Source organism: Aspergillus brunneoviolaceus (assembly GCF_003184695.1).
Source record: "Aspergillus brunneoviolaceus CBS 621.78 unplaced genomic scaffold BO95scaffold_42, whole genome shotgun sequence".
NCBI classification, from domain to species: domain Eukaryota; kingdom Fungi; phylum Ascomycota; class Eurotiomycetes; order Eurotiales; family Aspergillaceae; genus Aspergillus; species Aspergillus brunneoviolaceus.
In genome coordinates, this window is record NW_020290772.1 from 215,107 (window position 1) to 227,465 (window position 12,359).

Consider the following 12,359-nt stretch of genomic DNA (forward strand, 5'->3'; position numbering starts at 1 on the left):
TGGTTGGGGGGGGGAGGGGGGGGGGGGGGGGGAAACAATAAACCCCATCTTCAAAATCGATGCGACGCCCGCCGCGGCGGCGGCGACGGACCCCCCGCTTATGTAATTTGATATCGCGGCGACTGCGATTGCATCTCCGCCCCGCTCGCTCGCTGCTCTCCGAGGATTTCTTTCTTGTCGTTCTCATCACTTCCTTTTCGTGGATAATTGCGTTACTTGACGGCGGCGGCGGCAGCAGCAGCAGCAGTAACTATGGCGCTACACTCGACTTTACGTGGCGCTTTGACTATCGGCAACCGAGTAATCTGAAGACTATCGGCAACCGAGTAATCTGAACACACTCACCATTCCTCCTTTCCCTGCAGGAAAAAACGTCGGCGCATGTGCAAGACGACCTCCAACGACCTCCAACGACCAGTGAACCGCCCTTCTGCCGTCGAAGCTCGCACCGTTGCCAAGGTCCATCGACGATAACGGACGAGCTCTCCTCTACCTACGTTCAGGAACAAGTTGCACTGGAGCTGTGATCAACAAACAGCGGGGTCGGATCAGTGGCAGTCGATGGCTTGGGGCTTGACCCGTTCGCTGGAGAAACCAATCTCTGGACGAGGCGTAATTCCCGGGTCAAACGGCTGGAAGGGCTTGGACTACTATATGCTTGATGCTTGAGGCTGCGGCTGCGGCTGCGGTATCGGTGTTTCGGCCGAGGTCCAACAAGTGGATTTGAGCCTGCTTGTTGCGGCGCTCAAGAGATGGCGGGAGCAGCGGCACGATTCAGAATACCATAGCTGCAGTATTGTAGCAAGGGTAGGAAGGACCATTTCAGAGATCGCGGGCAACGAGCCTCCTCACTTGATTTACACGCTAGAGCCAGGTACTGTCTTACGCTTCTTATAGGGCCGGTCTGCCTGGTCTTAATCATAAGGTAGGCTCAACGTCGGGGTATAATTCGGTTTGCTAGAAATGCGACGAAGTAGAGATATCTGGCATGGAATCACAGCCATCACAAAAATAAACAAAATTCCACATGTTCAAGTTCACGCCAATCCACATTCCACCCTTCACGCTCAGCAGCCGCTTGCTAGATCGTAATATATACAGGACCCCGTCCGGTAATTGTAAATAAATGCGTTCGTATAGAGCTCCGCACCATCGCCGGTCTGTGCCTCGTTCGCAAGATCAGACAGCAACTCGTGCACTTGATTGAGATATTTGCGTTCGGTCAGCGGGGCGTTTTGGATGACCGCTCGCCAACTTTCCGGGTCGGAAAGACGAGTGTTCCTGATCGCTTCGAGCAGATCGTCGCGCGTATCGATGGCGGCGACCGGGCCATTCAATGCATCTTCGACCACCTCCCGGGATCGGAAAAGGGCTGGCGAGTTGTCAGTACCTAGACTCGAGATGGTGGGCGCGACAGAATCAAAAACCTACCAGACTCGACAATGTTCCTGCGGTTCGACTTCTTGCTTCGGTGCTGCGGTATCAGGATGCGCACATCGCTGGCCCGATCACCGTTGATTGTGCTGGTTTCGGCTTGGCTTAGCAGGCGAGACTGTCGCTGAGGCTCTGCCGTGCCTTCACGTTGGTTGCGCGCACGCATCTCGTTGCGGATCCAGGGCACCAGCTCGGGGCTTCGAATGTCGAGCTCTTCTCGAGGAAAAAAACTCTTTACTTTGAAGCCACGCTCCTGGCTGTCCTGCTTGGCTATGACGATCCAGCTATGGCTGTCTTCCTTGTATTTGTTGAGTAGTTCCTCCAGAGACGAAGCATCCACGGCAAGCTCGGCGCTGATGTCGTTGGCCCACATATCCTGGACGATCTTAATCCCCATTGTACGTAGCACAGTAGGGTCGAAACTCGCAACAAGAACGTCACACTGCATATTATTAGCATGGTGGAAGAAGCCGATCAGGATTGCAGACTTACCCTTCTCGTCTTCCAAAATGCCCCGGTTTCGGCCTCAGGATGCTTAACGGATGTCTTGGCAGCAATTCCTGTTCCCAGATATTCGAGCATTGCTGAGCTTAGGCGATCCCAGCTCAAGTTAAACCCTACGGCGTGAGTCTGGGAGCGGTTTGCCAGCACCTTCGGACGGAACTCTTGAACCAAAGAATCATACCGTCCGCCAGCAGCAAAGACGTCACGCCGCTTACTGTCAAAGACGCACTGGAACAGAATGCTTCCTCGGAAGAATTTGTCATTCAAGCTTCCAAGAGGATTCACATACACTTTGCGCTTCACGTCGAACCCCTTCAAATAAACAGCTAGTAGGTTGATACGAGCGAAGATCGGCGCCAGTCGCTCGGCGAAACGAGTGCCTTCCATGATTGCCCGTAATCGCTTTTGTGTTTGCTTAGGAGAGTCTGACGTACGTTAGTTATGCATATGACCTACAAGGGAAGGCAAACCAACCTCGAAAGTCGAAGCGAGCAAGGTCGTCCAATGAGGTTGAAGCGACGCCGATGGAGGGCGACCGAAGCTCGCTCCTGATCTTCTGCATGGTCCATTTCCCCACGTTTAGCCTGCTGATCACTTCCTTTACGCGAGGAATCTGAGAAGGAGTGATCCGGCAGAACTCCATGATAAGCTGAAGCAAGTCGGAGTGGTTGACCAGGAAACACATGGGAGATGACCTCAATGGCGGAAATTCGTCAATGATCTCATCCAGAACTTTGATGACTTCTGCCTCTTTCAGCGCCAAATCCAAAGTGTTGTGCGACACAATATCGAAGTCAACCTCTTTGTGGGTTCTAGGCTCCCCTCCATGAGGCATATCTCTGTACACAGTGCCAAAAGCATATGTCTTCTCCAGCGAAGGGTCTTGTCGCGGGATGGCACGTGCGTTCGGCAGAGTAAGATCGAATGGCAACTGAAGCAGATTTCCGGAAGAATCCAGCAACCTCACAGCGCCGTTATTGTAGTGCTGAGACCTGGGGAAGAGCATTTGCCTCGTTGTCTCCACGGCGCCGTGCCGACGAAAAATCGATGCCAATCTTTCTTTGACCAACCCCCGAACAAGAAGCTCGTGGGCTGCTGGCGTGCCGCGTGAGTCCATGTCCCAGGCGATGTCTTCGTACTTCTTAGGAGACTGGGAGAATATTCCAGAAAGGATCTTCTTGTAGTCAGGAGAATTGGGATCCGAGAGCAAGTGCATGATGGCCCTTCGGAACGTCTCTTCTTCCACTTGGAGAGGGATCTGACCACTATGCAGAAGGTCCGAAGCCGAAGGACGTTGGCTTGGATCATGGTTCAATAATGACCTTATAATCCGGCCTTGAAGCACCTTCTCAGAATACTGGAACGTCGATGGCAGCGTAAAATGCTGTTCTCTTATTGCCCGTAACGTCTGGTCACGTTCCATGCCCGTTGGGAGAGGATGGCACATCTCGAAAAAGATCACACCGAGAGAATACATCTTCATCCAGTTGTTAGCAAAGACGAGTAGTTGTTGTGATCCATGGTTAAACTTACATCCACCTTCTCGTTGTAGTTTTCTGCTAGGCCAGACTTCATCTCGGGCGCGACGTAGTAGGTTGTGCCCAGACTCCGAGTGAAATCACCTTCAAAATCAGCCGTTGTGGAGGAGCGCACTGCGGTTGTAAATTGGCCACTGGTAGCCAAGCCAAAATCTCCAATGCGTGGATTGTTAGCAACATCAATGAAGATATTGTCCGGTTTAAGATCGCGGTGAATGATGCCATGACCATGAATGTGGCTAAGGCCATCGAGAATCTGCCGGAACAGGCGCCAGGACCGATCGACATCGTCGTACAGACCATTTCGGATCAGATCGCGAAGTGTCTTTCAGGTAATTAGCTTGTAGTAAAAAAACATAGAATAGAGCAAGGAAAATAAGTCTTACATGTTTCTCACAGTACTCCATCTGGATGTAAAGCGTCGTATGTACCGGTCTGCCCTGCGAACCTGATCCAATCCGACTCAACTCTCGATTTGTACCACTTTCGGTCTCATAGGTCTCTGAGGTGTCTCCTCCTCTTCTGTGGGAAAGCGTGCCATCGTCGTCATCATCACTGTCTGAGCCAAATTGGATTTTGGGGTAGCCGCTGGAGCTGATAAAGTCCAAGCCACCCGTGCTGTAGTCGTATGCACGAGAGTCCCGACTAGCAAAGACGTCGCTATCGGTCGAGGAAAGAGCGTCTTCATCTACATAGTCATAGTCTTCTTCGATCCACGCGGTATAGTAGCGTACTACGTACGGGTGGTTAAGACGGGACAGTAGCATGATCTCCGACAGCGTATCTTTCAACGCAGTGGTAGACTTCTGGGATATTTTCTTCACAGCGTAAAACCGACCATCAAGCTTATTTCGAGCCTTCACAACCTGGCCAAATCCACCTTTTCCCAGTCGTCCGGCTTCATCGAAGTCTTGGTTATAGCGCGAGAACGCCGGCAGTGCTCCAAGAGAATCAAGACGCGGACGTCTCGGAAGAGAAATGGAATTTGCAGCACTTGTTCGAGCAATCAAAGGCGCATCGACGCGGAAGAACTCAGACGGTTGAAGTTGAAAGGCTGTGGGCCGCTTCTTGGGGTCTGGACGAAAGAACTCGTGTAGTAGGTCCTGCAGCGGAGACGTTAAACCCAAAGTGCCCATCATCGCATTGGCCGACGTATACCGCTGGAGGACATCCAATCCGAATCCCATCTGAAGAAACACAATACCCAAGTCCCATACATCAGTTTTCATGGTCGGTGGAGCTCCCTCGTGGGCCAGCTCAGGCGGCATCCAGAATGGCGACTTGGATATCGCGAGCGACCGTTTTCCTGCCGTTGAAACAGGCAAAGCCTCTTCGATGCTAGCCTGCAGTTTGACGATGGTTCCTCCCGTGGGTGTTCTAAACAGCAAGACACGCCCACAACTTATATTGCCGTGAACAAAGCCACTGCGGTGATAATATTCCAGAGCCTCCAGTAGTTGGATCGTCCAGCTGCGGAGCAATTCGACCGGAACCGTTCCAACCATGTCTAAGAATTCCGAAAGAGGCCCCTTATTTGAGTATTCGACCAATGCAGAAACCTTCCAAATGGTCTCCTGCGAGCTTAAAGGTCTGGAGATCTTGAATCCGATAAAGTCTCGAATGTTCGGATGTCGAAGCTTTTTTAGACCTTCCAATTTGTCTTCGCTTAAGCGCATTCTTTCCCGGAATTTCAGGGGGTCGACGCCTTTTTGGTCGAGTGACATTTCCTTCAAAACAAGGAGAGGGGCATAGGCTCGGTTGTCGGAAGCGATAGGTCTCACAGTACATGTTTCTTTGTACTGGCGACTCTTTAGGAGCGACTTTCCGGATACGCCTCTGAAGAACAGCGGATCCTGACCCGGCTCCGTCACGACGAGGGGCGGATCGAAGGTGATAGCACCGGCGGATTGCTGCACGCCATCTGAGTCTCCATTGGCGTCTAAGCCAGGCGTGCGACTCTTGCGACGCGACAGCTTTGTCCGCTCCCTCAGCCTGTCCTCGAGCAGCTGCTGCAGTGCACGTTCTTCCTCTGCGGTGGCTGCCTCCTGTTTGCGGATTTCTTCCTGTCGTTCTAGCTCGGCTCGTTGATTGGCAGCGGCCTCCTGCTCCCTGCGTTCCTCTTCAAGACTAGGAAGATCCTTGTCTTGCGCTTGCGCCTCTGCCACGTCTTCGAGGACATCCTGGATGGACACGGCCAGCTCATAGATCATCTCAGAGCCCAGAAGGGTTTTGGGTTTGCTGCGAATGATATCTTGGACTCTTGAGCGAGCACCCTGGCGCAAGTCGTCTAGATTCTCGAGGGAAAGATTCGGAACGGTCTTTGGGTAGGTCGTTGGTAGCTCCACCAGCAACTCTAAATGTACATCGGGGTTGGACGAGGCTCGGAGATGAAGCTTAAAAGCAAGCTCAGACGATTGCTGAATTGACGCAAGTCAGTTTGTTCTCTCTTGCCAAGGATTCGGCTGAAGTATTGTCGAGCATACCTGCCAGGCGGAGCGCCGGTGCGCAACTTCTTCGAAATCATCGCCGTAGATGGAGCGCAGGGCTTCCACCTCGTTTTGGTGGATCTCCTGGTAATTGGTGGGGGCGACTATGGGTGCGGCAAAGGCAGAGAGATCTGGGGAGAGCTGCTTTTTCTCCGCTCGAGGAGAGCCAATCTTGGGGGCATTGTTGAAATTCTTCTTCTGTTTGTGAGGCATAGCGGGGCGTTGGGCGGTGTGTGGAGTTTAATGTTTGCACCCAGATAGAATTGGCCTTTGCCACGGAGAATAGTGACAAAGATGCAGCCGAAGCTGCAGCCCTCTACAGCTCAGAAAAGCACATATTCGGAGAATAAAATAGAATGAAAGTAAAGGGGGGGGGAAGGGAGAATGAAGTATGGGAGGTGGAAGAGGTGGAGGGTGGGAAGGGCGGGAGGAGAAGAGAGAAAGGTGGGAGGAATAATGTAAGTGTAGGAAATAGGAAAAGAAAGACAGGCAGGCCAAAGAGCGGTAACCACACGGACCACCCCATACGCTGGGCAGTGGACACTGGACTGACACTGAACACTGCCTGCACAAAGGCGGAAAGGGTGGAAAGGCGGTAAGTAATGCCCGACTGTGGATCGCCCCGTCATTTTTCCGCTGACCGCCTTTGGGTCTCTAGCGCAGTGGGTGCTGGGGAAAAGACGGCGAACTGCGAACTAAAACCAAAGCGTAAACAAAGCACAGCGTTCCACGTCAATTCCCCTGCCGGTCGCGCCCCTCCCATTTGCCTCTCTGCCTCTTAATCGCCAATGATTGTCGCGGTTGTCATGCAATTCTCCTCCAGCCTGCTCATTTAATCCCTTTACTGCCAGAGATCAGAGTTTTCTTCGCTTATGATTCTGCATTCGACATGTTGGGGTGGATCACCGGCCAGGAAGAGCAAGTCGCAGGTAAGTTCTGTCTTATACTCCTACTACTAGTTTGTTATACTACCGCTGCCCGCCTTGCGCCGGTGCACGCGCGCGCCGCCCACCCACTCACCACACCCCCCCAAACCTTTCACGGCCCAATAATGCTAGCCATTTTTACCTGACTATATGCAAAGCGCGGTCTCCGCGGGCTGACTTGTTCTCTCTCTTCCCTGTTTCATTGTCTTAGAAGACCTAGACAACTCCAAGGTTCTCGAGCCACCAGAAACGCCCGCTCCCGTGTTTGCGATTCGCGCCTTCAAGAGTGCCTTGTTTGGTACTCCTGCTGCTGACAACGATAACGAAGACACCGGCAACCGCGCAGCCAAAACAAAGCCCGCTGCAGCCAATCACCGACTCGCCGATAATGTTGTTCTGAAACCTACGCAGAACGCAAGAGATGTCCCTCGCGCCACCAGAGCCGACCTTGATCTAGCTGTGAACGCGATGGCCTCTCCCACTAAAAGCATCCTCGTGACACCCGGAACTGCCTCCAACCGACGAAAGACAGTTTCTTTTGGTGAAAGTGTGGTGGATAACGAGCGCCAACGTGACGATTTATCTGCGAAATACATCAAGACACCAGCCAGTCTCGCCAATAATTTCAGCAGCCAATGGTCTTCCGGCTCGTCTGCATCAAAACCAAGAAGCAAGCTTACTCAAGCTTTGATGGATTCACGCGACAAGCCCGCTAAGGGCGTTGACGTTTTTGTTGACTCTACCTCGTCACCCGAGACACAACTCAACATGTCGCAACCGGAAGAGGATGACAACGACGACACCATCAACCTTGACGAACCGCGATCACAGTCCGGGAAGTACTGGAAGGCGGAGTACGACAATTACCGGAACAAGACCACCTGGGAGATTAAGAAGTTGATTCAGTATCGCTCGGCGGCGAAAACATACGCTAAGAAGAAGGATGAGGAGGCTTCTCGGTTGGCCGAGAAGCTGAGAGAGGAGGAGATCAAGGTCGCGGAGATGGAACGCCATGTCACCCATCTGGCCTCAACCATGGTCGGAGAGAGCACCAATACGGACAAGGAGAAATTAGTGCAGGAACTCACGAAGCAAACCGCATTAGCGTTGCAGTACAAACATCGAGTCAACTCACTGCGGAAAACATTGGAACGTCATGGAGTCGTGGGGCAGGAGACTAGTGAGGTAGCTGATACTTCGGGGATCGCCAGTCCTTCTGAGCCGAAGACCGATAGCGTCCACAAGGTCCAGCATGCTCTGGATCAAGCGAACGCCAAGATCGAGGAAATGAAGCGTCAACAAGAAGAGTTCAATAAGCTGAAGGATTTGGCGCGCATCTCGGAGCAGAAGGCTTCGGAGTTGCAGAAGGAGAACGCGTCACTCAAGCAGACGCTCGCCCGTGTGAAGCAGGAGATGAGCAAATACGAGGGGCGTCGCAAAGAGAAGGAAGCGAAATTGAAGCAGCGCGAAGTCAAACTGGAATCGCGAATTCAGGAATATCGAGACCGCTTGAAGTCAACTTCTCAACAGCACCGCCAACACGAGGAGAGCCTCAAAGCGTCTTTCAGTGAGGAGCGCCGCCGGATGCAGGAGCAGGTTGATCAGCTCAGAATCAAGCTCACAGCCATCGAACGTCTACCACAGCTGCAAGGCCGCGCTCGTCGCTCTGAAAGTCCTCGAAAAGACCACACTGGGGTTCACGTTTACGATTTCTGCGTGCAAGCTAGCCCCGAAAAAGAACCGCTGGAGGAGACAATCGAGCTCGACGAGCCACCAAGCCCGAGCCCGCGAGCTAAAGAGCGACGCTCATACCCGTCTTCAAGGTATACAGCAGGCGATCTCGACCTGAAACGCGCCATGAGAGCGATGGGGATTAGCGACGAAGATCAACTGGCATTTCTAGGAGGGGAGACTCTCCCTGCCCCCGGCTCCCGCTATCACCACGGCGATGAAGCCGCCATCCCTCCATCCTCACCTCCAGAGTACCCGTCTGTCGAGCCTGCACGTTCACGCTCAAAGCACAAGTACGACACCAACAGCTACCGGAGCACCCATCCACTCCCCAGCAAATCTACCATCACCTCTCTCGCCCACCATCTCGCTCAAAATCTTGACGACAGCCATCATATCCGCACCACTACCACCACCAACGACCGTCTCCGCTCCCACCGCCCCTCCAAATACGGCCTCGATGCCGTCTCCGGCGTATCAGAATCACACTCATATCCCCTCGACCGCACCTCCAAACGCAAACCCAGCCAAGCCGCCGTGCAAAGGGACTCCATCCCGCTCGACCGCAAGCTCTCGGCCCAGGCGCGCCTCAAGCAGCGCAAGGATGAAACCCGCAAACCCAAAGAGCAAGGCAAAGAGAATATCCGAACGTACAACAACCCAACGTTGTCGGTACTCGAAGCCTAGAACGAGAACCATCATAACATCATAATGACGAACCTCATAACCTGCCACGCAGCCAGCACCCTTTCTTTTTTTCCGTCGATCGTGGCCGGATACCAGCACGAGATCTAAAATCTTTAACTCCCATTTGTTCCGTCCTTCTTGCTTCCTTTTCCTTTTCTGTTCTAATCTTCTATGTTTCGATCTGGTTCACTCGGGATGGAGGAAAATATACCATTGTCAAGGGCGCTACCCGGGGGATTCGGTTTAGAGATCACGTTAGCTTTGTTCGCTGCTACAGCTTGTCCTGTCTTGTCTTGTCTTAACTTGTCATGTGCTTTTCGCTCTCGTCTCTTCCTTTCTACCATCCCGTGTTCTGTTTTTGGTCACCCACGGCATTCTTTTTCCCATGTGTTTGTTGTTACGTTACAAGAGGGACTCGCTCGGAGGGCTACATAACAATATGTAGCTCCGCCTGTCCCAACTGACTGTATGTGAGATGTAATCTTTAGTTTCTTAGTCTTTCTCTCGGATGGGTTGACTCCTACCCACACCCTCCTATGCCTTGTCTCTTCTATTGACATCACTATACCCCGAATCAAACAATCAAGCACTCACTGTTGATGACTTACATATCAACAACCATTGTCAACATAATCTCCACGTATTAGGATCTTATCAACTTGCATGACTAAACTCGAGAGTACTCCTCCCATCCATCTTCAATGTTGGGTTGGCAAAGCGAGTTATATACCGGTCCGGTCATCCACCTTTCCAAAAACTGTAGCGTCTATCTAATTTATTAATCTATCCATTCATCCCTCGCATTTATCTACAAATCGCAAGAAGATGATCTGAATGTTTACTTCGAGCCTTGCTTGCCATCACTAAACGACACAACAGCCCACTTGCCGCTCCAGGCCCATTTGCGAGCTTCGGCGCCGCCGCCGTCAGGCAGAGCGCGGAGCTTCTCGTCTACGCCGGCAGGGAGACCGACCACGACGTCGGCCTTGCAGGTCCGGAAGGCCATGACGCGGATGCCGGAGTCGGGGCGGCCGAGGGGCCCAATGGCGGTGGTGAAGGGGGTGGTTGGGTCCCAGGTGGACTTTAGAGGGATGTTAGGTTTACTTGATGCTCTTATTTGTCTGAAAGGAGGGGAAACAGAAACTCACGTCATTGGTCAACTTGCGGTAGTTGAGATCACCCTTGAAGAGAACGAGTTCACTCTGCTTGAGATCCTCGTAGAGATCCGGGGCGAGGTACGGCATACGCCAGTATCCGCCGGGGAGGGTCCAGAAAGCGTGGGGGCGGATGATGAGCTTGCCCTCGGCGTGGAGGTGGCTCCAGTGGTCGAACAAGAAAGTCACCTCGGAGAGTTCCTTCTGGGACAGCGGGTCGTGCGTGCGGCCGGACTCGTCGGCGGCGGTGAAGAAGCCCTGGGCGTCGGCGAGGGCGTTGATGAGGGCCATGAAGTCCGGCGGGGTGACGTCGGATACGAACCACGGGATCACCTTCGGGTGGAGGACGACGGTCGTGGCCAGCCCCGCGGAGAGCAGATAGCCGGCGAGGATGAGGTCGACGAACAGCTCGAAGCCGGAGTTGTCGAGGACGATGTCGACGCGCCGCTCGTGGTGCTTGCGCTCGCGCCGGGCCCGCTGCAGCACGTCGAAGGCGGCGTCGAGGTCGTTGACAAGGATGTTCTCCTCGGCGGCCTTGCGGGCCTTGGAGCCCTGCAGCTTCTGGATGTCCTCGTAGGTGAGCGAGGTCAGGAGGGACAGGTCGGTGGCGTTGCCCCACAGGCAGATCTCGCACATCTCCGAGAAGAGCACCCGCTCCGCCTGCTCGATCTGCTCCGCGCTGCGGCCCTCGTTGCCGCCCTTCTCGGCTTCCGTGGCCAGCTCCTTGTATCGGGCCGCCAGTTCGAGAACAGCAGGACGGGATGACTTGAAGGTCGAGAGCTTCTGCCGGGCGAACACGTCATAGCCCTTCCAGTGTTTGGAGAGCGAGAAAACGGTGCTCAACCGTCTGTCTGATTATGTCGTCAGCGCCAATTGCCCAAGCCCCCGAGCTCAATATGTCACGCACAGAGGTAGCATTCTGAGTATAGCCACGAGACATCGTGCCACGCCGGGTTCCCTCGTTCTTCAAGCTCCTTGTTGTAGTCTGCGATATCGGGTTGGCCGTCGTCGGGAAGGGGGCTGTCGACGGCATGGCCATGTTAGATGGTTTGGCACCGGCGTTGTACAGGTCAAAGTCTCACGTCAATTGTCTGTTATGCTGTAGCTCATACTTGAATGCTGCGAGCTTCTCGGTGATTTCCTTTCCTTCCCGACGCTTCTCCTCATCGGTCGTCTCGCTAACGGTGCGGTGCAGGTCATCAATGGCGCCTGTCTGCATTATATCGTTGTCGTCAGCGTTACATGGCAGTGATCTATCAGGGACAGATGTACCAGGATGACCGGCCAGCGCTCACGAGCTGAGACGGAGGCAAAGCTGGACTGATCGGAAGTGAGATACTGCGCTGGTGGAGAGGGAAAGGCGGGGTCAGTCAAATACTGGTTGGTTTCAGAGAATCAGATGAGGGACTTACGGGTTTTTGGGTCGTACTCCATTGTGTTATATTGGTAGAAGAAAACCGCAGATTCTGAATAAACAAAAGAAAGAAGAAGAAGAAGAGATGGTGTCTGAAGAAAGGAAGAATGATGGAGGGGAAGGGAAGCCCGCGACTTGGTTGAACCTTGAACCTTAAAAATCGCGGGGTTGCCGCGCTCGGAAATCCCTCCGCCCCGCAGCCAAACCATTATCAATCAGTCAGTCGGTCAGTCAGTCATTCTCTAATTCAATTGCGCTGCGGTCTATTCGTCTGTCTAGAAGGAAAGAGAGGGACATTTGCTATAACCATCAACCATCCAAAGCGAAGCAATGAAACAACAAACAAGCACAATGCACATGCAGATAAAAGGCAATTCCGCACGACAGCCGCCAATCCAACACCGCTCAGACCTGCCTGCACATGCCGGGCAAGAAGCGAAATAGCAATGAAGATGAGAAAGAATAAAGAAGAGCACGAAAAGATA

At 53.2% G+C, this 12,359-nt stretch overlaps 3 protein-coding genes across 3 annotated transcripts; 1 reads left to right on the forward strand and 2 right to left on the reverse strand.

Annotated features, from left to right (window-relative positions):
- Window positions 1-931: 931 nt before the first annotated feature.
- Window positions 932-6,378, reverse strand: cpcC (putative protein kinase (Gcn2)). Its single transcript, XM_025586762.1, has 7 exons — window positions 5,960-6,378; window positions 3,863-5,893; window positions 3,472-3,801; window positions 2,413-3,415; window positions 1,927-2,363; window positions 1,432-1,876; window positions 932-1,372 (listed from the first exon to the last, which is right to left on the reverse strand). The coding sequence occupies exons 1-7, from the start codon at window positions 6,173-6,175 to the stop codon at window positions 1,068-1,070; spliced, it is 4,767 nt and encodes a 1,588-aa protein (XP_025441245.1). The 5' UTR covers window positions 6,176-6,378; the 3' UTR covers window positions 932-1,067.
- BO95DRAFT_432840 (uncharacterized protein) lies at window positions 6,347-9,306 on the forward strand (the record flags this gene model as incomplete). Its single annotated transcript, XM_025585072.1, has 4 exons — window positions 6,347-6,420; window positions 6,500-6,557; window positions 6,786-6,891; window positions 7,100-9,306. 4 exons carry the CDS (start codon window positions 6,347-6,349, stop codon window positions 9,304-9,306), a joined length of 2,445 nt encoding a protein of 814 aa, XP_025441246.1.
- Window positions 9,307-9,874: 568 nt separating this feature from the next.
- Window positions 9,875-11,967, reverse strand: BO95DRAFT_415927 (damage-control phosphatase ARMT1 family protein). Its single transcript, XM_025584372.1, has 6 exons — window positions 11,873-11,967; window positions 11,733-11,803; window positions 11,543-11,673; window positions 11,368-11,480; window positions 10,455-11,311; window positions 9,875-10,387 (listed from the first exon to the last, which is right to left on the reverse strand). Exons 1-6 carry the CDS (start codon window positions 11,892-11,894, stop codon window positions 10,145-10,147), a joined length of 1,437 nt encoding a protein of 478 aa, XP_025441247.1. The 5' UTR covers window positions 11,895-11,967; the 3' UTR covers window positions 9,875-10,144.
- Between the last annotated feature and the right edge of the window lie 392 nt (window positions 11,968-12,359).